Consider the following 27,358-nt stretch of genomic DNA (forward strand, 5'->3'; position numbering starts at 1 on the left):
CAGGGCCTGAACTCAGTCCACGGCCAATTCCATTCATAGCTCACACCAACCCTGTCCTCTTCACTGTAACACAGAACCAGCGCTTCCAGCTGAAATAAAACTTGCCTCAGCAAACAATTGCCAGACTTTAGAATGCTGCAGATGACTGTCACCACTACACCCAACAAAACAACCACGCCGACTACGTTTTTCTAACACCTTTAATTTTCTTTATGCTGACAACGAGCAGCTTGACGCTGCAAGGTTGTTTGAAAAGAGTAGTTTTAATCCGAGTATCTCAATGTAAAAAGATCCAAGATCCAAAATGCACATCACCTCTTGGAAAATCCATCAGTTCCCCAGACCTTGTGACACAGACACGGTTGTGTGAGTGGTGGTGGGAACATGCTACGCTTCCACTGCATGAGACGGGGGGCATCAACAGTTAAAAATGCGTAACTCTAAGGAGGAACAACCCCAACTGCACAAAAGGCATGAGCAGATGATCCAGAGACATCACAAACGCAGTGGCAGAGCAGCAGCCCTTTTTAATCCCTGGAAAAGCAATCCCAGATGTTCCTTCAAGGGGCTGTTGGAAAAAGCAAAGCTTGAGCCTCCAGCAACAGTTAACAACAGACAACAGGTAGAATTAAACATGTTCTTGACTCCCAGTTAAGTGTTTTCCACCGACACAGAGGCGGTAAGGACTGCTTTGCTATTTGAATAATTTCAACATTGCATTTGTGCTACAAAGAGGGTTTAAATTTCCAATTCACACTACAGTAAATCCTCCTTCCCCCGAATTCTCTTTTAAACGGTGCATTTTAGGTCTTCTTAACCTACAGGAGAACGACCAAGCAAGTGAAAAGTTACCTATCAGTGAACTACTCATTAAGAAAACAGAACAGTTTGGGCAATTTATAAAGAAGGTGACCTGGTCGCTGTTCTTGGAGACTACATTCTGACCCTGCTGGACAAGAACCTACCGTGTGTTTTCATGACAGACAAAACTCAGCTTTTACATACAAAAGCCCCAAATGATTAAAAAACATCCAAAGCAAAGAGAGAGTCCTGGGACTGCAGGAGTACTTCAGAACTACACATGGGAAAACACATTCTTGCTTTTATTTTGGTGGAACAGAATACAGTGTCCTTCAGCCCAATCTATTCCAAGCTGCCAACATCGCCTCCTTCTTCATGCTGCAAGACTTCAGGAAATGGAAGAGGGACAGGAAGGGTTAGAAGTTAATTTTCTATTTAAGGCCGTTAATTCAGCAAGATGTTTAAAACTGTACTCAACTGTAAGCATGAGGAGTTGGGTTGACTTCAGTAAGATTACTCACATGTGGTTAAGTCAGGCAAGTGCTTAAATGGCTTGGTGAATCAAGCCACTGAATGAGAGCTGCTTTGTTATACAGATTGATTTTTAATGGCTGGCAGAGCTCATCACATGAGCCTGGTTTATTCTGGGAAGGGCTAACAGCTGTTTCCTCATCAACTTGTCTGAAGGTGTAACCTGTCTGCCTCCTACACTTCACTGTAGCCACAGAAACAGATCATTTCCTAAGAGAAATTGTATGCAACATCTATTATATATAGTGGCTTAGCTCTCCCTTAAATAGTAACAGAAAAGAACAGTACAAAACAATAGTTTCACTTTTTCAACACACAAGAGCATCTTATTGAAAAACTAAAATAAAAAAGTATCACCACAATATAAATCCCCAAATAATAATAATGACCTGGGAAGAAAGAAAAGGAGTTAGCAAAACATCCTGGGGACTTTAGAGTCTCTTCTTACCGCATTAAAAAAAGCTCTTCTGGTGAATCACAATGTTTTGTTTCTCTGTTTACAAACCCACTAGACAGGGAACAACAGCGTCCACTACCTACGTTGGGATTAAAAGGTAAAAACACAAATCTGCCCCATCCATAGTCCAAAAAGAGAGCGAACCCAGGAGGGCAGTCAGTGAGCTGGGGACTGGTGAGGACACGGCTTCCCTGCAGGTGGCAGAAATTCATAAGGGGGAGCAGGGGTTACGAAAGCAGAATTCGAGTTGGAACCGTGTCAGAAAGTTCTATCTCGGAGGCCTGCAAGACATGAGCTACTGAAGAAACAGTCAAAAGGTCCCAATGAGAAGCTGTGACAAGCTGTAATGTGCCATTTCAATTACAAGGATGAGGGGAAATGTTTGGTTTTTTTTGTTTTGGCTCATCAATATGATAAGCTTTCACGTCCCAAACCACATTCAGGTAGTTTCCAAGTCTGCTTTTTTTGTGTAGAATCTACTGATCCAGACCAAAAAACCAAACAAACAGAACAGGGATGCACAGTTCTTAAGTCCTGGTGTCTTCAACACTGCCTGAAAATAACAGCTGGCCTGGGGTATCCAGAGATGCCTGCAAGATGGTGTTGATAGCAGCCTTGCAAGCAGATCGGCTCACATCTGCTGCTATGTGCTGCCAACATTCTGCCCATCACCTTCATCATTAGGACCTGAAACAAAGAAAGTAGTTTTGTCATGAGAAATATCTTTTGTTCCTTGCCTTACAATAAGCGACTCTACCCAAGAAGCCAACCGAAGCCTCAGATTTAGGATTTCGATGACACGTGAGAACTGTAGAGTTCTCCTTCCCTTTCTCACATCTCAATTCTCCAGATAAAGTTCTGTCTACTGCAGAGTTTTATGTTCTTGACTCATCTGGTTTGGGGTTCCAGTAGCACCCCAGGGCCTGAAAGCTCAGTTTCCAGCCTCTTCAATCCACCCACAGCTTTTGCCCATATTCATTCCAATGTTTTTGCACCACAGTGAAGCAGTGTCGGACTGGTCTCTGTCAAAGGTGGGACGCTCTAAGTCCCAGGAAAGCAAAGCTGCAGCATTTCCTTGCAGAGGCTGAACCAGTCACCTCAAATCCCTGCTGAGGGGCCACAGTTTGGGCTGTCCCTTTGGGAAAGGGATTGTGATAGACACAGTTCAGGCTATGGGTGGCCACGGAAAGCATCAGGATTACCCTTTTTACACTGAGAGCTGAGAGTAAAAGTGGGATTGCAAGGCCTGAGGCAGTGGGAAAGAGTGTAATCAGTTACAAGAGCTGGTACAAACTATCTTGAGATCTGAGATAAAATAGTAAGGGAATACTGCTGGAATATTCTTCTGAGTAGCAGCATTTGTCCCTGCTCGCTGCAGGGGAGTTGGACCAGATGACCTTCAAAGGTCCCTTCCAACCCAACCCAGGCTATGATTCCCTGACTCCCAAGTCAGGAGCAGGAATGGAAGCCTTCATCCCACTGAAGACTAGATTTTGTTTTTTAAATTATGGCCTCCTCATGCTCAGTGAAACTCACTACACACTTCCCATGCCCCTCTGTAAATCTTCTGCCTTCCAAACAGCACTCTACTCGAGGACTACTCCAGACCCTGCCTGCCGAGAGCAGCCCAGGACAGGCAGCTCTGCTTTGATGTGCAAGCCTTAGCCATGATGAAAGCAAAAATGAACTCATCCACCCCTTAAAGATCCCATAAACAAAACTGGAACTAATGGAAACACAGATAACCTCTGCAGACTGTGACAGGTCACTCAGAGCAGCACAAGGGCCTTTGTACTGGTTGAAGAAGCAGCAAGAAACGGTTGCCTTCAAAAAGGCAATCCATGCACCCAGTCTTATTCAAAACACTTGTGAGAATTAACAGGCCAGAAGCAGAGCCAGAACATGTGATTAGAGAGAGGCCTGCCTTACAGAATAACAGAGAAACAGGTATGGGAAACAAAACTCTGCTTTTTTGCTTACCACTTCCAACTGATCCTGAAGGTGCAATGACATCATCATCGCTGTCCTCCTCATTGGATTGCGTTACCTCTGGCTCGGGTGCTACATTCTTGACTTCTTGCTCTTGTTCCACTCTACTCCGCAAGGCCAAGATCCGGTGGTGCAATGCAGCATACAGCTGCCCAGTATCCTTAGAGCTTGCCTACAGTTTTTTTAACATTCAGAAACAAGAAAAGGGTGCAAGGAATTATAACAGAATAAACCTCTGCTCTGATGGATGCCATGAAAAAATTACAATCTGAAAACTTTTTAGATAATTGGTTAACAGGATTAGGTTTAACAGGATGGCTTAAAGAATTGTTAAAGCAAGGTTTGATTATTTTGATTGTCATTTTGGTAATTTTAAGTGTGATACCGTGTATTTTGTCTTGTGTGAGACGAATGATTGATGCGGCCATGAAGAACGTTTTCAATAGTGCTTGGATTGCTCAAAAAGAAAACGGAGGAATTGATGGATGGTTACGAACCAGAGGACATTTAATGAGCACCCCAAGCACTGAGCAGCTTATGCTAAATGAAATAAAGGCACCTTAGCATAAGGCCTCACAGCTTTTGCATCAGAATTAAAGCTAACTTTGCAGAAGAAGCAGCTATGGTAAATGACACACTGTCTTCAAGGTTTCTCTTTGCAACAATAGAGAGTTGTTCTACCTTATACTCCTCTCATTTCTCACGGGAAGCTTTCCTCGGTAGTCCGTGACTACCTTGACTTCCTTGTATTGTAACTAATGATTACTTGTTGCTAATGAAGAATTGTCAAATCAGCTTGTAAAACAATGGCTTGCTTCAGCAAGTAAGGTATAAAATGTGTTGTGAACTTCGATTAAATGGCTTCACTTGGATCATATTGATCACTGCGTGTTGTCCCGTATTTTCTTCCGTCACTGCTCATGCAATGCACACCAGTCATGTCAAATTTAACAATGTCCTTTCCAGTTTTCTCAAATAGGGTTTGTCAGATGAGGTCAGGATGGTCTGTCTAGCAAGATGCCAGATGCACTAAACTGACAGGGGGAGCACATTCCTCTCCACTCAGCATCAACTTTCTCTGGCTAACAGAACCTGTGTGAGCTGATTTCAAATCACAGAATGGTTTGGGTTGGAGGGGGTGGTAAAGATCACCCAGTTCCAACCCCCTGCCATGGGCAGGGACACCTCCCACTGGATCAGGTTGCTCCAAGCCCCATCCAACCTGGCCTTAAACCCCTCCAGGGATGGGGCAGCCACCACTGCTCTGGGCAACCTGGGCCAGGGCCTCATTATCCTCACCATGAAGAATTTCTTCCTCATGTCTAATCTAAATCTTCCCCCTTCTAGTTTAAAGCTGCTCCCCCTCGTCCTGTCACTTCCTGCCCTTGTAAAAAACTGCTCTACGGCCTCTCCGCAGCCTTCTCTTCTCCAAGCTGAACAACCCCAACTGTCAGCCTGTCCTCATAGCAGAGGTGCTCAGCCCTTGGATCATCTTCATGGCCTCCTCTGGACCCATTCCAAATCCTTATGTTGGGGGTTCCAGAACTGGACACTACTCCAGGTGGGGGTCTCACAAGAGTGGAGTAGAACCCTTCTTCACCCAGGAGGACACAGCCTTCCTCACACCTCCCAAAGCCGATACTTAGAAGATCTTTAATTTAAAATTGTCTTGCACAGATTTTCCCAGGTTTGTCGATCACTCAGCTTCACACATGCATTACTCATAATCAAGACACTTAATTGTTTCATGATGCACTGACACAACATTTCAACATAAGACATAATAAGAAAACCAAATGGATGTACAGTCAAAGCAAGTGATTATTCCTCTTTTTTTTTTCTTTTATGCTGCTCTGCTGTACACAGGGGAGCATTTGTGCTTCAACTTGCCCAAGCATTATATTCCCATTACTCTCAAAGCTTAACAGCTGCTTCAGGCCTTCAAAAGAATCAATTTTTAGGCCTATTGAACTAAGTATTTAAGGGACATTATTTAAAAGAGAACTCCCTTTGAATACTATGAGACCCTGCATGCATTATGTCAATTAAATCCTTACGTTAACTACCATTACCCCAAGTTAACCATAAGGTAACAATCCCACTTTTCAGATTCTTTCACAAGAAATTGTTGCCACCCTACCCACCAGTCACCTCTGCAACTGCAGAACTCCCCTGCAATGAGTGGATGAATGAACCAGAGTGGATAAATTATTCCATACAGGATACTATTTGTCAACATCAAAAGCCATAGTGTATAACCTGATGACAGGTTAACTCAAAATTTTCAAATCTATAACAATTCTGAGAAAAACTTATCCTTTAATTTCATAGAATCATGGAATTGTTTGGTTGGAAAAGACCTCTACGGTCATTGAGTACAACCACCCCATTCCACTACTAAAACCAGATCTCTGAGCACCTTGCCTGCCCGTGTTTTAAACCCCTCCAGGGATGATGTCCCAGCCACCTCCCTGGCAGCCTCTGCCAGTGCCTGAGAACCCCTTCAGGGAAGAAATTTTTCCTGATGTTCAGTCTGAACCTGCCCTGGTGCAACTTGAGGCCATTCCCTCTTTTCCTATTGCTTCTTACTTGGGAGAATCGACCAACACCCACCTCACCATAACCTCCATCTAGGCGGTTACAAACAGGGACAAGGTCTCCCTTCAGCTTCCTTTTCCCTGCTTTTTCCTTCACCAATGGATATTCAAGATCATTCAGTTCCACTCTGAGACTCCAGATACCAATATCACAAACCTCCAGTCACAGGGGAAGCTGATCACTTGCTGTTCTCAATTTCTGATCCAGGAGGACACTTAATTCTTTAGAAACCCCTTGTGTAGAACCAGTGCCAGTCAGAGAACGTGCTCAGACCTCTCAAAATCCCCAAGTGCTCTTAGCAGACATCAGGGAACGATCTTGCTTTCTTGTTGACTGTATTGTGGTGTCACAGGTGTGTAAGTAATTCTAACTTGGATTGCCACTCCCCACTTAGTGAGCACAGAAACCACTTTCACTGTCCTGCTACTGCTTGAAATACTCTGTATTATAAGAAAATGAAAATTAAAATACATTAGCCTTAACTAACAATGTTCCTAGCAGGGAGTTTTTCACTTCCAGCGAGCACCTACATATCCCCCCATGCTGCAGACAGACAGACAGCTTTCCCATGCTGCAGTTTTGGTGGATCTAACTTGGATGAAGCTATTGCATCTGTGAAATCTATGAAATGTCTATTTCCCTGGATAGCAAAAAATGATCTGCATTAATCTTACGCTACATTTATAGCCTCAGTTAGCATGGGAACTGATCCCATGACTTCATGGTCAATGCTTTGGACAACGTGGCTTCATAGGGCAGCTTTTATGAGGGTTTTCAGACAAGCAAAGTTCCTGATCTTTGAAGAAGCGGTGGTGATAAGGAGGTAGGGAGCAAAGAAGAATGGCAACATTGCCCTAACTACAGTTTAAGCAACCACCAATTTTAGTAGGAAGGTTTAAGATGTAAAAAAAACCCCAGTACTCACTGATATAAGAAAAACTTTAACACCCTGGTCCTCTGTATCCATGGCAGTGATCCGGATGCTCTTCTCACTGGCTTTATCGATCTGCATCTGAGCCCAGAGCTTGGTATTTAAGATTAACCTGAGACTCCCCTGAGTCCTCATCACTAAAGCCAACACAAAAGATGAGTTAGATGGAAAAAGATGCAACAGGAAGCTCGAAACAGCCAAGATGGCTTTTTATTGTGTGAATGTTTAAGTCTCTCTACAGAGAATATGAAGAGAAACCCTTAGAAAAGGAGTTTTGTCACAACTGTTAACCATAAAAGCATAGGCTATTGAAGTTATCAGTCACATCTAAAGGTAGTCCAAAGTCTTGTATTTTAATACATCAGAGTTTGAAGGCTGGATCTGAGCTAACAATCTTAGGCTAAGGCACATTCCTGTCAGTCTGAACAGTCATTCAAAAAGACCTCCCCCACCACAGGCACCCTGTCCCAGAAGGCAGAAAGCCCAAGATATGAAGAATATTACTGTAAATTTCTGGTCAAATATTCTAATTGCTAAATAGAGCTTGCTTTTATGGGGAAAAAGTAACTGGAACACTTGCTACAATCGGAGGGTACAGAAAGATACCCTCTGGAGGAAACTGTCAAGGTCCAAACCTGCTTCTGAGTTGCCGGAGCTAAGACCTAACCTGAAGTGGCTGCTGCTGTGTCACCCAGTATCTCATTGCCCCTGGTGCCTCTTACCCAGCCGAGACTGCAGTGTTCCATCGTCTGTCGAGGCCATATCATTGAGCCTCAGAAGTCCTCGGCCTCTTTCCACCCAAGACTGAGAGTTTTTATCAAATACAAACAGCTTGCACTGAATCTGTAACAGAAAATATCTCTATAGCACAGCGGTTGATTGAAATCATAAAATAGTTCAGATTAGATCCTGTTTGGGATCCCAGTGCATTAAATCACACAGGAAAATAGGGAAGCTAGGCGAGAGATCCAAGTCACAACCTATCCATGCAAATCAGTCCTCTGTTAAGTAGTTTCCCTAAATGAAACAGGAAACTCGTCTCTTCAGGGTTCAATTACATCAGGCATCCAGGAGTTTCTGAATTACAGAGACAGAAAAACACCAGAAAAACTGTTTAAAGCCCTTCCATGTCTGGTAAAAAGATGTCTGAGTAAGACATTATAGATATTTTATAGGAAATAAAAGTGTAGCTGCTAAGCAGTCCCTGTCACAGTGCTGCTCTTTGGTGTCAGAAGAGACCAGGTTGTTCCTAAAAGCAAAAACCTGCCCTTAAAAACCAATGCAGTTCAGGTGAGGAGAAACTTAAAAGGTCAAGAAAAACTATAACAGAACAATAAAGAGAACAGGAGAAATAAGTTTTACACAAAAACCCTGTACATTTTTCTTAAGGACATATTGAAATTAAGCATATTTAAATTAAGTATAGAGTTAAATAAATCACAATTAAAATCAGGACTCTTAATTTGCAACTGAATGGCCTTCTAAAACATCACTAATTCAATTAAATACCTCAGGAGAAATTAGTGAGCACTGCTTTATGGTTTCCGCTATGCAAGAAACCAGATTGCTGACATAAGTCCATTCTGAGGTTAAAGAAATATTCAGTAGGACAATAATTAAACAACTTAAATCTTCAGTTAATTTCAGTTTTCTTCAAAGAGATGGTTTGCAGGGCATAGCTTTTATGTGACTGATTCAGCAAAGTGTGCTTAAGACTGGTCTGGATGGCTGAAACACCAGAATTTATTCAGAAAGAGGACATGAAGAAAAAGTAAGGATCTGATAAAAACTATCCAAAATTTGCATTTTAACACAAGAAAGTGTATGAGAGAGAAAAGATGGTTGAGCTGCAGGGAATTGGGGTTGCTCATTCCCTGAGCAGCTGTATGAATCCCCATAAACTCAAACGCCTCCACTTGATCCGTTCCTTACCTGCAACACGTTACTTTCAGCTTCCTCCCCAGTAATCACTTCTACCTTGGCTAATAAACACTTCCGTGCTGTTGCTTTAGTGTAGGCTGCTGCAGACTCTGCCAGGGATTCTGAAATGCTATTAGCTGGACAACATTTGAGAGTTTGAGAATGATTAGCAGGTAATTATCTGAGATTCATAAAGGTCTCACAAGCATCCCAACATTTAGAGAAATGAAGTACAAGAGACAGACATGAATAGAAGGTTAGAAACAGGGCAGGAGTTTGAAGGAGAAATTAAAGCCAGTCTTTTAAGACTTGTTTCAAAAGCCCAAGGAGACACAAGAGACAGGTTAAGTTACTCAAAATTTTCATCCCTGCATACAATATTTTATAGAATCACAGAATCGCTTGGTTGGAAAAAAACCTTTGAGATCGAGTCCAACCACACCTGTCCACTACTAAACCAGATCCCTGAGCACCTCATCTGCCCATCTTTTAAACACCTCCAAGGATGGGGACTCCACCACCTCCCTGGGCAGCCTCTGCCAGTACCCAAAAATGCTTTTAGTGAAGAAAGCTTTCCTGATGTCCAATCTGAACCTGCCCTGGCACAACGTGAGGCCATTCCCCCTTGTCCCATCACCTGTCACTTGGGAGAAGAGACCAACACCCACCTCACTACCACCTCCTTTCAGACAGTTGTAGACAGTGATGAGTTCTCCCCTCAGCCTCCTTCTCTCCAGGCTAAAAAACCCCAGTTTCCTCAGCCACCTTTCATAAGGCTTGCTCTCCAGCCCCTTCCCAGCTTCACTGTCGTTCTGGACACCTACATACATGTAGATGATCCAGCAGCACTGACACAGCTATTACCTATGCAGCTGTGCCTACACACGTACAGCATGATTCATCTTCCACTTGTATTTTGGCTTGCAAGCATTTTGCTGGAGAAACCCCAAAGCTCCCAAAGTTTCCAGAAAATCTTGCCATTCTGAAGAGTCAGATGTCCAGAATCCAGCAAACATTCCTTGGTTCAAGCAACACGTGGTGCCCCACTCAACACAACACACATTTGACTTAGACATTCAGTCACTGGAAGCATAACAGACTCATTAATAAAGAGTTTGCCACATTTCCTCTATGCTCTGTAGGACCCAAGTGCCTGCTCTGTTCACTCTTTCTACTTCCATCTCGCTGAAGATACTCCCAGTATCACAGAACAATCATGGAAGAGACAGCACAGCCTGTACATGTTTAACATTAAAGACAAATAGACAAGAAAATCAACAGCATCCAGCATGTTGCCTCCCACCCCACCTGTATCTGTGGTTACAGGAGACAGCAAAGGCAACAGGAAAGTTTACATTTTTATATAATAATGAATATCGAAGAATTTATACAAGGATTAAATGCCACTCCTGAGATTATTTTTTTTTCACCTTTCTCTGGTGTGGCTTCCTGAGAAGATGATTCAGACCCAGACTCTGTAGCAGCATTCTCCTTGTTACTCTCTGTACTGCCTTCATTTGATTTGGGTGGACTCTGAAAAAAGAGGAGGGAAACAGGAGAAAAAGTAATTGCTGATTCTGCAGAACAAGGCTAGTGATTGATTACCAAGGGAAGTCCTAGTGTTTATAAACCATATCGCAAAAGAAGAATCCCATAGCTGACATGTTTTCACAGTCAGGGCTAATCTGCTTCCCTGGTCAAAGAACTGAATGCAGCACAACTTGAAAACCAGTTCAAATTATTTTCCCCTGAACTGAAATCACATTTCAACCCTTATTTTGAAGCTACGCACACCAATTTCAGCTACAGTTCAGCTTCCAGCATACTTAACTGAACCCCCTGCTTGGTGGAGAGATGGGTACAGATGCACTGCATTCAGTCTCCCTTCTGTTCCAGCACAGCAATAAAAACCACAGCAGGGCTGTGAGGCACTAAAGTGATGCCTTAGGCTGATACACAACAAACAGCAAGGTTCCTGAATCACACCTCAGTACTGAGGCAGCAGCCTTAGCGCTGGACTTGAAATCTCATCACTGGGGGAGTCACGTAACTGAACTCCTAGCAGACGGCAGTAAATGTAAAATACCCTCAAATACTTGTCCTGAAGAAGGCATTTAAAGCAGCAAGTCATGCCATAAAGTGTTTGGAGCCCAGAACCACTTGCACTACAGAGAAGGCACTCGGTGAGTGGCAGAGCTTGGCAAGGAAATCCTGAAGAGCACTGCTGTCACAGACAATGGCTCACATATCTGCCCCACCCCTGTGCTCAGAACAAGTTACCTACAAGGGAAACCACGGAATGAAAACCATGCTCTGGTGACGCTTAAAAATTCCTGAGGGAGAATCCGTAACACAAACTACTCACAAACTCCACATTTCCTGCACTGTGTGTACTCACTAGGACTCGCTCGCTCATGTTCTGTCCAAACACAAACTTGTTGCTGGACGCATCTGCGCTGTTTGTAGAGTTCTCTACACTGAAAAAAAACCAACCAAAAAACCCCAGGTTTTAGAAGTTAGGAAAATATCTGTTTGTCTTCTACTCATAAAATTCCTCAAGAAGATTGACACTGGCATTTTTGACACAAACACAAGAAAAAAATTCGCTCAACTTAGTAACACAAGAGCATGTCCTAGTTTTACAGAACAGGAATTCTGGAATTCTCTTGGAATGATGGCATATACTTTTGTCACTGTAAATACCTTCCCTTATCTAATCACGTATCAGGCAAAGCTGAATGCTAAGTGAGGACTTACTGCCCATCCATCCAGCATCCTACATGCACGTTTTTACGTCACTTATTTCAGAAAGTTGAAGAACCGAAACAACAGCACTTACAATACCGTAACTGAAGCAAAGGTAGCAGGGGTCAGTAACACCTTTTAGCAGACGAGCTGCTATGCTACAACCTGCCCTAGAGATTTAACAATTAAATCTCAGTCCTCACATCTTCCTTACAGGATAAGCATCCTCCTCCCATGTGGCATTTTAATTAAGAGATTTTAAATCCCATTTAGGAAAGGCAATAGTTTTACAGACTCAAAACCTTAACAAGTCATTGTTCACCTCCCTTCCCTTCCGGCATACCTGACATCAACATGCTTATGCAGCGAGCATGCAGAGTGTTGACCACTGGGAACTGAACCTACAGGTGTTTCACTAAGTTTGGAAAACAGGGGCACACATGTTACTATGCAATTCAAGTGGAAAAGACACCAAAGGCTTATGGTTGGACTTGATGATCCTAAAGGTCTTTTCCAACCTAATTAATTCTGTGAAAAGAAGTGTGACCAGCAGGGCAAGGCAGGCGATTCTCCTCATCTACTCCACTCTGTGGAGAGCCCTCCTGGAGCCCCGTGTCCAGCTCTGGAGCCCCAAACATAAGGAGGACATGGAGGTGTTGGAGCAGGTCCAGAGGAGGCCAAAGATGGTCCAAGGGCTGGAACAGCTCTCTTGCAAGGACGGGCTGAGAGCGCTTTGGTTGTTCAGCCTGACTGTTAAGTTTTCTGAAGAGGCTTTGGTGAGGACCCGGTCAAGTCAGTGCTGTCAAATGCATCTCTCTTGACCAGACAACTGAGTATCCCCGCCCTGATCTGAATTCTGCTACCTCATTCTTCAGAAGTCTGGCTTCCCACTGACTCACTGCAAGCCTTGCATCCAACAAAGAGCAGTATCACAAATGATTCTGAACACAGAATAAGGAAAACTGTCGCACAGATTTCATTGTGGCCTCACCTGGAACTGATGTACTGTAGAAAATAATTTGTTGCCGATGGTACATCTGATGTAGGAAGGCTAGCATTCTGCACATCAGCCGTTTCATCATTTTCATCTCCTAGCTATAAAAAGACCAAGTGTACGTTGACAGTTTTAGCTACTGACCGCATTTTCAGCTCATTCTTTCCCAAGACAAAGTTCCATCCACAAACACTTCCTACACTAGAACAATATAAGCCCGCATCCCAGTATTACACTTTGTTGTGCCAGGAAACCTGTGCAAACCTACTTCAACAGGAGGTATTGATGATCCAGCTCCATTTCTCCATGCCAGATTTCAGCCCAGGCTGCCCTGTTTTTCTTTACTCACCTTTTTTAAGTCTGGGTTGCGTGGGAATGACTTAGGAACACATTTCAGGGTAAGCCTGAACCCAAAAGGTAAGAGAAAACACTACATCACACTGAGCTTTAGATGTTACCTATGACTGCAGTAGATGCATTGAGTTTTTAAAAAAGCTTCTTATGATACAAAAAGTATTAATTAGTGCTTCAGTGTCTAGAAGACCAGTTTTACTGAACAGCCAACCGAACTGTGTTCTCAGCTTCTCATTTTGCAGATATACCTGGAGGTTTTAACCATACCTTCAAAGCACTTTATACACATTGTGTAGCACTGATGTCAATGGGTGATCTGTTCCACTGCTTATCCTTACTTAAATACATCAACCCTCCATCAAGATAACAAATACATGTTTACCTTAACTCTATCTCTTAAGTTCTGCCCAAATATGAATGCTCGCTGTATGTTTAGTGCTGCCTTCTCACAGCTGTGATCATCCGAAGTGTTATTGGACTCCTTTTTCTGACATTCTCCTGTCTGAAGAAAAGAATCGGAAAACTTTAAAGAAACTTGATTGCCAAGGCTAAAGAGAAAACACACATTACGACATACTGAGTCACCATCTTTCTCAACAAATCATAGAATAGTTAAGTTTAAGAGGATGTCTAAGAGTCATTTAGGCCAAACTGTGCTCAACACAACACCAACTTCAAATTTAGGCAAGGCTACCTGACAGCTCATACAGTTAGGTCTCACAAAATCCAGGGATGGCAGTTTTACAGCTTGGCAGCCTGGTTCAATGTTTGGTTGCACTAAATATGGCAGTTCTGCCCCGTCACCCAACTGGAGCCCCCCCTCCCCACACTTCTGGCTTGTCATTTATTTGGTAGGCACGTTCTATCTCACTACACCAAAACACCAGAGCTAGCAGAGGGGAACAGTTCTATTCCTTCTCCTCTAGCCCAAGCAGAGCATAACTCAGCTTTTTCACTCTCTTATCAGACATCATGAGCTCCAGCCGCTGGTCACCCTGCTAGTTTGTACTGGCAAGCCCCAAACCATACACAATATTCCTGAAGCCACCCACCAGTAGCAAGTAAAGGAGAATCATCACTTTTCTGACCTTTCTGCAGCCTTAGTAAAGGTGCCCAGTATGTTGTCTCAGTAACAGAACACAGTGCTCATTTGTGTTCAATTTGATGTTCACACTGTTGCACAGGACCTCAAGGTTTCTGAACCTTTTGTCCTCCTAAGAAACACCTCCTATTCTGCACTCAGCAGCCCCCTTTCCACTAGTGGCTCCGTAAACCTTGATTGCAGCTGGCACAGCAGTGTTTTCCCCTCTTATTCTTATACTACGGTTCTCATCCCATTATACTCTGGCCTTTGCACCTGCAAAATCTTGCAGTGGTCAGGAAGGAACTGCAGCCAGTGTGAGGAACCCCCCTCCCTCTCTCTTCTCAGTTCCTACCCTGTACCTTTGTCTTACATTGAAGACCCAACAAAATGCATGCACAAAGCCCAACAACCACTCAACGCACAGCAACTGCCCTGCATGGAAGCATGTCCTCACCAGCACTGACAGCATCATAAGCAGAAAAATCCCCTACAGTTCAAGCATATGCTGATGAAAAGTACAGAGTTATTACAGAAGACAGTATTATGGGGTAGCATCTGCTCCATCTGCCCAGGGGAAGGTGCCTATCTGGGCAGCCCTGGTTACTCGTCTTCCAGCCCCCTTTTGCTCTCCTCCAAAATAAAACATTCATCACCCTTAGAAGTAACACTACCAGCCACAGGCCCTGCTCATGAATTCTGTACATGAGAATTTGCCTCAGCATCCCTCATGCAACACCAGGATCCCCAAGCGCTTTTCTCTGTACAGCTACCTTCCAGCCAGCCTCACTCCAGCCGTTATGATACGTGGGTTACCCACTGCAGGTACAGACTTGGCATTTGTTGCCCATTGGTTGGTTTCTTTTATCCAGCCTGCTGAGATCCCTCTGAACGGCCCCGCATCCAACATGCTGTCCATTTTCCCCTTCCCTCAGTTTACTGGCATTAACAAGTTTAACAAGAGTTACTCCACCTCACCAGGTTGTTTATGTCAACGTTCAGCAGCGCTGACCCCCAGATCAGGCCTAGAGGAACACCACCAATCACTGACCGCCCACTAGATTCTGAACCACTGACTCTTACCCTTGAAGCTCACTGGTTCAGCCAATTTTTTCACCCACTTTAAATTCCACCCAACACAGACATGTCTCTCCAATTTCGCTATGACAATGACACTGGAGACCATCCATGTCAAAGACCTTACTAAAGTCAAAACCAACAGGCAATGTTGCTCTGCACAGCCAGATATCTTGAAGGGAAAAAAAATCAGGTGGGTCATCATGTTTTATCCATGCTGACTGCTCTCAGTCACTTTCAGGAGCTTCATATCCAAGGACTCCTTCACCAGGAAGGGAGAGGAAGGGGCTGAGCAGTTTCTTCTTTCCTGGATCCTTTCTCGCCCTTCTTGAAAATACATGCCATGTTGTCTTCTTCCCCAGCAATGGGGAAAAAAACCCACAAAATCACAACAGTTTGACAGACAGCGGTCTCACAGGAATATCAGCCAGTTCCCTCAAGGGCGCATCTGTCTGGCCCCGTGAACTCCTGTTTGTCAAACTGTCTTAGATTGTTCTTAAGTGAATTTACTGTAATAAATCATTCCCCCAGGCTTCCCCTAGGAAAAGGGCCCTGGCAGACTTGACAGCAGACTCTCCAGTGAAAAATCAAAGACTCCCTCAGATTTTTTCCATGTCTTTCATCACTAGGTTCTCTCTAACGTTTGGCCACAGACCTATAATTTTCCTTCCCCTTGCCTTTGCTGCTGATGCACCACTAGAAGCCCTTTGTGCAGCCCTTCCATCCCTGGTCAATGCCAACACCAGCTACACTTTGGCTTTCCCTGTTCTCTCCCTACGCACCTAGGCAATCCTTTTGTACACCTCTCAACTACCTTGACTTCTTTCCTGACTGACTTTCCTGCCCTTTCTGAATTTAAGGAGCTCCTAGTTTACCCATGCTTGCCTCCCACCACACTTGTGCAAGCTGAAATCTTCTCTCCTGAGGTCTGTGTCTTTATTCTGCTCCTTATTTTCCCCATATCCCTCAGGATCTCAAACTCCACCTCACAGCTACTCTCAACCCCTGTGTTTTTCACCAGTTCCCTGCTTTCAATACCAGGCCTGGGCCACTGCCTCCCTGGTCAACTTATCCAGCACCTGCATCAAAAAAGCTGTCCTCAACTTATTCCTAAAATCTCCAGGAGTATTTCCACCACAACACATACAGAATCATTAAAGCAACAGCAAGATTTACCAGTGAAGCTAAAAATAAAGAAGGATTAAAAGGAACCAGTGAGAGCAGAAGCAGAACTGAGCAGTTTTTGTATATTTTGTGAGGGAAAATAGGTATGAAAAGCCACCCTGAACTGTGAATTCAGTTATTTTTTGCTGCAGCTCTTCAACAGGTAAAGATAAATATGGCATATTTTTAGCACAGTATAAAATCTCCTGCTACACATAGTGTGCGCCGTCTCAGTAAGGAGAGATAAGGGGCTATCACTGATGGAACTGCACTTGCATCCCTGCTCAGAGAATGTCAATTTAATGTTTGTCACCTCAAGTGTCCTTTAGTTCTCCTCCAACTTACCTTGTCTTCAGAGTCAGAACTTTTCAGTGTTGCATTACTGGGCGATTCTGATGTGGCTGCAGAATCTGGTGGGATATTTACACCATTGGTGCCACTGCTGAGAACTGCAGCAAGGAATGAGAAAGCATCATAAGTTCTTAGATATTTAGATTGTCCCACAAGCAGGAAGTTTCCTACAGCAAACTGCACGCTGTTCTCTCGTTTAAAGTTCAGGAAACGTTGCAATGTAAGCTACAGAGCTCCCATAGTATTTTGCAAGACATGAGAACCACAACTCAGCAAATCTTAGCAGAATCAAAATTCCAAATGAGGAACCAAATCAGCAGAGTCGCTGAATTGCTACCAATGCCACAGGGACGTCAACGCATACAGCTTAAAGCAAGAACCCTGCTCCAGTCTCATGTTGTTCCCAGCCAACAGGCTCCTCTTTAGCCTGATCTAGCTACCCTACTGAAAACCCAGTATTGAGTCCTCTGTAGAGTCTGATCTGTGCCAACAGGCATGCCAAGAAATCAAGCTAGAAATGTTTGGTTCTATGCCAGATGCAGCATTAACTGAAATTACTTCTGTTTCAGTTCAACTAATCTTCCAAATAACAAAAGGCAGAGGGTGGGGAAACATTGGAGTTGGGAGACATGGACACCTTCAACTGTTTTTTTTGCCTTTACTTCCAATTTTCAGTCATGCCTACCCCTACCAGCAGTATAAATAGCATAACACAAGACAACCAAACTGAGAATTAAAAGTGTATCTCAAAGTCTCAACTCCAAAACGGTCCCAAAGCCTCAAAGCACCTCCTAGTGACTTGCCTATTTCCCACCACTGTGCAGTTAGCTGAAGTCTATTAGCACCACTCAACTGAGGAGCAGTAGCTTCTCACACCATGGTCAGTGCTGTCAGTTGAGATTAACAATTCAAACCCTAGAAGTCTTAATTCCAAGATGCAGTCAAAGACAACTGCAAAGCTGGAGGCCTGGCAATGTCAGGCAGCCATCCTACACAAAAGCTGAAGGTTCAGCTTTGTTCTTCCTTACGTAAAAGGTACACTTAACAACTGAGATGTTTCTTTCCTGAAAGAAGAAACCTAGAAAAACAAAGGCAGACGCTGAGTAAAAAACACTACACTAAACAGATTTTGTTTTTCCCTCTGCGGTATTCTAGAAAGCAAAAGCATTATTTACCCATCTGCGAGAAAGCTTTTGGCTGTCGCGCTTGTAACACTGCTGGTCGTAGCACGCTTCGTTGCTGCTCCTTCGGTTTCTGGCTAGGGAGACCTGCAAGTACAAAGGTTTTTTCAAGAGCTATAAAGCTTTAAAGTTGAAAAATTCAACTTCATCTACTCTTCTCCGTAAATGCTTCCAACAGAGCATACAATGCAAAACCAGACATTTAAAAAGCTTCCACTCCCTTCTTTCCCACCCTTCACTCAGCCTCAAAAGAGAATCAGCCACAAATAGAGAAGACAACTTCCTAGCCTTAAAATACACTTTAAAATACATTCTCTACTTTACCCAGAAATGTGCAGAAGGAGAGATTATGACTACGACTCAGAAATAAAAGTCAAACTGTAAGAGAAACGAACAGCACAGAAGCAATCCTATTCATTGATGTATTATTCAAGTCCTCTTTTCTCCTTCCAACAAAGTCATTTCCAGATATTGGCAAATTATTTTTTTTTTCATTCTTCATACAATCCAATGTAACAGCAGTATAACAATCTCACATATTGTTTCATTAAACAGCCTTTCGACTCCTTGAATTAACCAAGCCTCTTTGGCCTGCTAGAGTAAGACACAGAGCACTTTTAATTCCACTCCGATTCAAACAGCCAACCGACCTTAAACAACCTAATAAAATAAAAAAAACTTAACACCAAGTCTAGAAGGCCATGGCAATCCCAGGAGGTTCAGCTTTCTACACTGAACAAAAAAGATGAACTCTTGATCCAATAAAATACTGCAACAGAAGTTACTCAGAGCAACCCAGCTGAATATTCTGCAACTGGTTCCAATCCAGGCTGCCTGTATGCAAAGGACACAACCACCACCGAAACATAACAGCTATCCTCAGTTCAAACATTCATACGTCAGCTCAAAAACATTTGTTCTTTTTTTTAATTTACTCCTCTACCTGCAAACGAAAAAAACTGTTCCCGTATCTCTAACAATTGATAACTTCCATTACCAAGACAGGTTTGGTTTTGTGTCCAGCTCCTAAGGAGCTGCAGTATTAGTCTTGCCCATAGTGGCTAGGTAGACATCAGCAGATGGGAACTCTGTAAGAGCCAAACCATAAGCAAAACAGGCAGGATCAAGGAATCAACATCCACACTACCATCAAAAGCTGGCAGACTTTGCTGGCCTGAGACTGAGTGTACATTAATGGCCAGATCTTGTTCAGCCCCTCCTGGAGCTCTCCTTTTGTTCCAGTTTGCCACCAAATTGAGTTCATGTAGCCCAGGACTGCTTTAAGAATTGAATGAAGGTGTGCTAAGCACAGACAACAGGGAGGCATGTTTTAGGAATTCATGATGGATCCACAGCAAGATTTGGATGTGCCTGTACATAATACACAGTGGATGTGGGCGCCACCACTCCAGAGAACACAGGAGTTTTTTTGCATAAGCACAGATACTGCCACCTTCCAGTCAAAACAGCAGTCTCGGGACAGTCCTGAGTAAATAAAACACTTGAACTTCTCTGTACTGCTGCAGAAACACTGAACTCACCTGCACTTGGTGCCTGACCGTGGATAAGTATTGGTGGCTTCAGCCGGAATCCACTGCTCTTTTCCTCTAGAAGCCAAACACAGAGTTACAAGAACACAGCTGCAACACACTACACACATCCACTCAGACACAGAATTCCTTGTGCTTTCCCTGTTGTAACAATCTACAAGTTCTGTAAATATCCAAAGTCATAAGGAGATTTCCAAAGAACCAGCTCCTTTTTTTTTCCAAAGGAAGTCTGCATTTTCAGCGACCATCACAGCAAATTCACAAACAGAAACACAAGTTGTTCCAAACAGAAAATTCAAAATGTTTTTTGTTTCCAGGAGAAACACAAAACAGACCATTTTCGCAAGAACAATGGAGTTCCTTCCATGAAGGACTTCAGAGTTTAATAGAGAGACTGCAGAAAGGTTTGAAGGGAGAATCAAAGTAAAGTAAGGACAAAAGTATAACTGAAGATGACAGCTGCTAACAAGCACCCAACTGCTAATTACCATAAATTAAGTTAAACTTAATCACTTAGTATTAGTTTCTTGTAATTGTATTAGCTTTTACCAACGCTTTTGTAGTATGAAAGTAAAAGAAATTCCTTTGTACTCAAAGGTTAAGGCTTTTAGATAAAACACCAAAATCTCAAACCCAATACTCATAAATCCATAAACCAAGTAACTCAGAAATCCACAGTGATTACAGAATGAGCTCCTATGAACTTCCAAGGTATAATTATAAAATGTTTTTTGCAAGGGCTCAGGACAACTAAACCATCCTACTGTGCTTCATTACTGTCATGACATTCAGGCATAAGATAAAAACGTGCTACACTGGTGATAACACAACCAAACCGCACAACAGCGGCGATTAACAAAACGAGCAATACTCGATGCAAGATTCACCCGCCATGGCTGAGCATTATCATGACCACAAATGGTGGTCATTTGATTCGCAACATCAAAAAACAGTATCTGAAATAAATAAAACAAAAATATCCCATACATTTTATCTTGAGGCTCGGCAGAGCCACATTGCAGTTTTCCACCACCATCAAATCATTTAAGGACTGTGATATTTGTTATTTTAATTAAGTCCAGTAAGTATCAAAGCAAGCAATGAAGCAAGAGACCACTGGTAAGATGAGAACCATCACCACCTCAGATTTCACATGCAGGGTCTCACTTGCCAAGTACCCGAGCACTTCACATCGTAACAGACTGAGAATAGTTTGCCAGAAAAAACAGCTCACCTGGTTCTGAGTCGGAATTGCCTGTGGAGGGTTCACAGAAGCTTGATGGCATAAAGACGTTGTTCTTTGTTACTGCAGTCAAGGAAAAAATAAAATTAAAAGAGAAGTTGTGTATATTGTTCTTAATCATAAACTCTGTTCCTAGATGCATCGAGGCTGCAAATTGAAAACAATTTTCTAGTAATTTATTTTGCTTATTTTATTTTTTTCTTTATCCTACACTAAAGCAGTAGTAGAGGCACAGGAATAAGAAGGTCAATGACCATAAAATCTCCTTTAATTTCTCCTTAAACAGAGAAAGCATGGATTTCATTTATTCTAGAGTGAAGATAAACACAGGATTCCTGTTCTCAATTGTATCTGAACTAGGAATTAAAAGCTAGAATGTATATCATTATTACAAAATACGTATGACGTTCCAAAGGGCCTCGGCAGAGAGGGCAGAAAGGACCACAACGCCTGCTCAGCAGTGGGAGCGAACACCTGGGCTCCTCACAGGCTAAAGAGCAACAGAGCTTGCACTAAGAGCAAGGCAGCTTCTGTTTGAGCCATCTTGCTAGGACAGAATTTCTACAGAACCAGGGAGCACATCCAGAGTCTTGGCAGATGTCACACACTGAACACAACAGTCAAGAAAAGAAGGGAAAAAACAGGAGGCAAAGGAAAACTCCTTTTCCAGTCTTTGCTGACCTAGGGAAACAAGTAACAAGGAGTTTGGTGCACTTGAACTTTGTGTGCACAAAAACTGAGAGACAATGCAGTTCCTGAGCTACGATGAGCAGTGCAAGAGGCAGATACATCAGGAGTGACAAAACAATAGTAGATTGGTGTTGTCTACAAGAGATTTCCCCTGAGTATGACAACATATATCACCTCTTTTAGCTTTTAAGAGGCTGTGGAAGAAACTTAAGTGTGTTGAAAATAGAAAGTAAACATCTCAACCCCCTCCTCCCACTTGGGCAAAGAGGAGCGGGGCAGTTTGAGCGGTAGCGTGGCAAAGAGGTGCGGGGCAGTTTGAGCAGGCAGGGCGAGAAGGCAGGGCGCAGAGAGGACCTAGAGACTAGACAGCAGACACCGAGGACGATGGTGGCCACCCGGCAGAAGATTAAAGCTGCTCCGGGTGCTGCAGGAGGCAGGGTGGACGCTGCCACTCAGACAGAGCCACAGTGGGTGCAGCAGCTCCCCAGCCCCTGGGCTGCAGGCAGGGCCCCCTCCCACACCAGCTCGTGCCTCTGGTACTGGCTCCACTTGTGAAAGCTGCGCTCGAGTGGGGGAACTCCTTCACATGGTGGAGGAGCTAAGGGAGGAGGTAAAGAGGCTGAGGACCATCAGGGAGTGTGAGAGGGAGATTGACCAGTGGAGCAGGGCCCTCTCACTAACTCAGCAGCCTGCTGGAGCTGGTGTGTCCAAAGACCATCCACCTGCAAACTGCAAGGTTGGGGGAACAAGAGATGGGGAATGGCAGCAAGTTCCTGCCAGACGAAAGAAACCTGCTCCCCTCACCCAGACAGCAAAACCCCAGATCCCCCTGGTGAACAAGTACCATGTGCTGCAGGTGGAATCCAACCCTGAGGATGAGGATGATGGTTCCCACAGCCTAGAATCCTTCCCTAGGCTGCACCATCCTCAGAAAAAGATAAAAACATCCTCCATCAAGAAGAAGAGGAGGATGATTGTTGTAGGGGACTCTCTCCTAAAAGGAACAGAGGGACCCATTTGCAGACCGGACCCGCTCCACAAAGAGGTCTGCTGCTTACCAGGGGCATCAGGGAAGGAGGGAGCTAGAAAACTTCCTTCCCTGGTCCACGAGACAGACTACTATCCTCTGATAGTCCAAACTGGTAACGATGGTCTAGTAAACAAAAAGACCAAAACCATCAAGAAAGACTTCAGGGCCATTGGGAAAATGATGGAGGGCTCTGGGGCACAAATAGTATTCTGCTCCATCCCAAGGCTAAATAGAGAGGAGTGGGAGGCCAGGAAGAACAATTCGATTAACGCCTGGCTCCGAGCCTGGTGTGAGGAGAGGGGCTTTGGCTTCTTTGATCATGGGGTGGCTCACACACCCCCAGGCTTTACTGCTAAGGATGGAACACGTGTGTCTCCTAGGGGGCCTAAAGCCCTTGCTAGAAACCTAGCTAAGCTCATAAATCGAGCTTTAAACTAGATGTGGAGGGGGAGGGGGTTGAGCCCAAACTAGACAGGAACGAGCCTGGACGTGGGGCAATGGTGATTCGGAGAGGGTGTGCTGGTGAGGACCACCAGTACCTCACCACCCAGAAAGTGGGGGAGAACACACCTGGGGGTGCTAAGGGAGATAGGGGCACTCTGGAGCTAGCTACTCCAGTTACCAGGCAATTGGGAATGAACTCTGTTCCCTCTAGGAGGGCTGAAGGCTCAGCAGCTCAGCTGAAGGGCATTTACACCAATGCACGCAGCCTGGGGAATAAGAAGGAAGAGCTGGAAGCTGTCGTAGGGCAAGGAGCCTATGATGTCGTTGCCCTCACGGAAACGTGGTGGGACGACTCATATAACTGTAGTACAACTATGGTGGGGTACAAACTCTTCAGGCGGGACAGGAAGGGCAGGAGAGGAGGCGGGGTAGCCCTCTTTGTGAGGGAGGACTTGGACACCGTTGAGCTGCATTGTGGCGATGAGGAGATTGAGTGCCTGTGGGTTAAAATGAGAGGAGCCCACCAGAAGGTAGATGTTGTGATGGGAGTCTGTTACAGACCACCCAGCCAAGGAGAAGCAGCTGATGAGCTCTTCTATAAACAGCTGGGCTTAATCTCTAGATCAATGCCTCTCATTCTTGTGGGAGACTTCAATCTTCCTGATATCTGCTGGAAGTACAATAGAGCAGAAAGGAAGCAGTCTAGGAGGTTCCTGGAGTACGTGGAAGACAACTTCCTTGCACAGCTGGTGAATGAACCAACAAGGGAGGGTGCCCTCCTGGGCCTGCTGTGTGTGAACAGAGAAGGCCTTGTGGGGGATGTGGCAGTAGGTGGACGCCTAGGACAAAGTGACCATGAGATGATAGGGTTTTCTGTTCTAGGTGAAGTGAAGAGGGTGGTTAGCAGGACATTAGCATTAAATCTCCAGAGGGCAGACTTTGAACTCTTCAGAAGGCTGGTTGGCAAAGTCTCATGGGAGACAGTACTTAAGGGCAAGGGAGCCCATGAGGGCTGGGAGCTCTTAAAAACAAAGTCCTAGCAGCTCAGGAGAAAGCCATCCCAATGTTCCAGAAAAAAAGCCGGCAGGGGAGAAAACCAGCTTGGTTGAACAGAGAGATCTTGAGTGATATCAAGAAGAAGAGAAACGTTTATGGGCTCTGGAAGAGGGGACAGGCCTCTTGTGCAGACTACAGGACGGAAGTGAGATTGTGTAGAGAAAAAATCAGAAGGGCTAAGGCTCAGCTAGAAATCAGATTGTCAAAGTCTGTGAAAGATAACAAAAAATCCTTCTATAAATATATAAATAATAAAAGGAGGACTAGGGAGACCATACAGTCCCTATTGGACGCAGAAGGAACGACAGTGACAGGGGATGAGGAAAAGGCTGAGGTACTTAATGCCTTCTTTGCCTCAGTCTTTAGTTGTAAGGAGGGTCGTTCCGTCTGTGTACAAACCCAGGAGTGAGAGGAGCAAAATGAGGCTCCCGTGATCCAAGAGGAGGTGGTCAGAGCCTTGCTAGCCCAACTAGACACCCACAAGTCTATGGGGCCAGATGGGATCCACCCAAGGGTATTGAAGAAGCTGGCAGGTGTGCTGGCCAAACCCCTTTCCATCATCTTCCAGCAGTCCTGGAAGACTGGGGAAGTCCCACTGGACTGGAGGCTGATGTTGTGCCCATCTACAAGAAGGGTCGCAGGGAGGATCCAGGGAACTACAGGCCTGTCAGTCTGACCTCAGTGTCAGGGAAAGTCATGGAGCAGGTGATCTTGAGTGCTATCATGAAGCACATGCAAGAGAACCAGGTGATCAGGCCCAGTCCACATGGGTTCACAAAAGGCAGGTCTTGCCAAACTAACCTGATCGCCTTCTATGACAAAGTGACTCGGCTGCTGGATGAGGGAAAGGCTGTGGATGGATCTTCCTGGACTTCAGTAAAGCCTTTAACACAGTTTCTCACAGCATTCTGCTTGAGAAACTGTCACCTCTGGCCTGGACAGGCGCACACTCTCCTGGGTGGAAAACTGGTTGGATGGCCGGGCCCAGAGAGTGGTGGGAAATGGAGTTAAATCCAGCTGGAGGCCAGTGACAAGTGGGGTTCCCCAGGGCTCAGTGCTGGGTCCAGCCCTGTTCAATGTCTTCATCAATGACCTGGATGAAGGCATCGAGTGCACCCTTAGCAAGTTTGCAGATGACACTAAGCTGGGTGGAAGTGTCGATCTGCTGGAGGGTCGGGAGGCTCCAAAGGGATCTGAACAGGCTGGACCGCTGGGCTGAGACCAATGGCATGAGGTTTGACAAGGCCAAATGCCGGGTCCTGCACTTGGGGCGCAACAACCCTGGGCAGCTACAGACTAGGAGAAGTCTGGCTAGAAAGCTGCCTGGAGGAGAGGGACCTAGGGGTGTTGGTTGACAGTGACTGAACATGAGCCAGCAGTGGCCCAGGTGGCCAAGAAGGCCAGTGGCATCTTGGCTTGGATCAGAAACGGCTTGACCAGCAGGTCCAGGGAGGTTCTTCTCCCTCTGGACTTGGCACTGGTGAGACTGCTCCTTGAATTCTGTGTTCAGTTCTGGGCCCCTCCCCACAAGAAGGAGGTTGAGGCTCTGGAGCGAGTCCAGAGAAGAGCAATGAAGCTGGTGAGGGGGCTGGAGAACAAGAGGAGCAGCTGAGAGAGCTGGGGGTGTTTAGCCTGGAGAAGAGGAGGCTGAGGGGAGACCTCATTGCTCTCTATAACTGCCTGAAAGGAGGTTGTGGAGAGGAGGGTGCTGGCCTCTTCTCCCAAGTGACAGGGGACAGGACGAGAGGGAATGGCCTCAAGCTCCGCCAGGGGAGATTTAGGCTGGACATAAGGAAAAAATTCTTCACGGAAAGGGTCATTGGGCACTGTCAGAGGCTGCCCAGGGAGGTGGTTGAGTCACCTTCCCTGGAGGTGTTTAAGGGACAGGTGGACGAGGTGCTGAAGGGACATGGTTTAGTGTTTGATAGGAATGGTTGGACTCGATCTGGTGGGTCTCTTTCAACCTGGTTATTCTATGATTCTATGATCTCCACACACCGCTATACTGAAATATGCAGCATTTGACTCTCACTATAAGTTTTCGTTTTATATTTGCTGCTTTCCTTTATTTCAATCTTCTCCTTTTATTATGGGCTACCTGAAGCTTAAACATGATGCAGGTTTCATATAAGCAAGATTTCCCTGCCATAATGCCACAAAAAAATTAATAGGTTTGGGAAGTGAGAGGTGTTCTGCAAACCAAGGCCACTGAATTTATTCAAACTGCAATTGAAGTTGTCACTGCTTGACAGCAACGAACATCAGAAGAGAACAAGGGAGTCAAATGGAATAAATAACCACATCCAGTCAAAATGCACAAGCCAAGCAAATGCTTGAACAAGTACGCTGGAGTCCTGAAACAGCCAGGATTTAATCTGAAAAGAGCCATTAAACAAATTGTTTTCCTCCACTTCTTAACAACTGGTAGCGTTAAGCAGTATCTGGGATTTTTTGTTGTCCTAACAGAAGATCTACCAACAAAAATACCCACTTGTTGCCTTGGAGCAGCCTGTGCTCTGTCACCAAGCAATCGGTGAGCAGACAGCAGCAACGCCGGTTCCCTGCACTGCACTCAGTTGATGAGAGTGCACGCTGAAGCCCGCTAAGCTGGTCTCCAGAAAAATCGAGATCTTAAGGAGATGGGATTCTTCCCCAGGCCAGCGCTGGCAGCACAAAATGAGAATACTGTGCCAACAAAATATCTGCAACTACATTTTAAATTATTTCCTTAAAATTAAAGGCAAAATAACAAGGTTTTCATCTTTCAGTTGCACTTCCCAGATGTGCTGGGTATTAGAGGAGTATTCTTTACTGGTCTCTCCTCTACTTTGTTTTTTCATCTACTTTATTTCTACCAAGATGACAGAAACAAGGCAGCAAATCTCCCAACCTGCCCTCAGCACTGACATATCCCAACTAAAATAATTCTTGGCCAAGATAAACTTCATTTTGTCTGTGAAGAGAGAAGGCAGAAATTCTAGAGATCAACACAAATACTAATCACAACCATTCCCACATGTATGGATCACAAGGATTTACTCCTGGCCCTCCCGGGGATGTTGCTGCCTTGCCTGTGCACACAGACAGGCAGCATTCTCTCTTGCATTTCCAGGTGAGAATGTTCCTGAAGTGCACTGAATCCCCTACACTTTGAAATAAAAGGAATAAAAA

At 44.6% G+C, this 27,358-nt stretch overlaps 1 protein-coding gene across 6 annotated transcripts in view; it reads right to left on the bottom strand.

Moving 5' to 3' along the window:
* Positions 1 to 1,824: 1,824 nt before the first annotated feature.
* RANBP3 (RAN binding protein 3) overlaps positions 1,825 to 27,358 on the bottom strand; it is a 52,929-nt gene continuing 27,395 nt past the window's right edge. For 2 of the 6 annotated variants that reach the window (XM_069878088.1, XM_069878093.1), the window contains 13 exons: positions 20,959 to 21,030; positions 19,716 to 19,781; positions 18,169 to 18,261; positions 16,988 to 17,091; positions 13,703 to 13,822; positions 12,964 to 13,067; positions 11,626 to 11,704; positions 10,658 to 10,760; positions 9,240 to 9,349; positions 8,030 to 8,150; positions 7,302 to 7,444; positions 3,770 to 3,950; positions 1,825 to 2,476 (listed from right to left, as the gene is read on the bottom strand). In XM_069878088.1, coding sequence (XP_069734189.1) covers positions 2,433 to 2,476; positions 3,770 to 3,950; positions 7,302 to 7,444; positions 8,030 to 8,150; positions 9,240 to 9,349; positions 10,658 to 10,760; positions 11,626 to 11,704; positions 12,964 to 13,067; positions 13,703 to 13,822; positions 16,988 to 17,091; positions 18,169 to 18,261; positions 19,716 to 19,781; positions 20,959 to 21,030 — 1,340 coding nt within the window. In that variant the 3' untranslated portion in view covers positions 1,825 to 2,432. Of the gene's footprint in view, positions 2,477 to 3,769; positions 3,951 to 7,301; positions 7,445 to 8,029; positions 8,151 to 9,239; positions 9,365 to 10,657; positions 10,761 to 11,625; positions 11,705 to 12,963; positions 13,068 to 13,702; positions 13,823 to 16,987; positions 17,092 to 18,168; positions 18,262 to 19,715; positions 19,782 to 20,958; positions 21,031 to 27,358 lie in introns of all 6 variants that reach the window. The other 4 variants (XM_069878087.1, XM_069878092.1, XM_069878089.1 and 1 more) reach the window with 3 other exon arrangements.

The sequence above is a fragment of the Phaenicophaeus curvirostris genome, chromosome 28 (assembly GCF_032191515.1).
Source record: "Phaenicophaeus curvirostris isolate KB17595 chromosome 28, BPBGC_Pcur_1.0, whole genome shotgun sequence".
In the NCBI taxonomy this organism is placed as follows: Eukaryota; Metazoa; Chordata; class Aves; order Cuculiformes; family Cuculidae; genus Phaenicophaeus; species Phaenicophaeus curvirostris.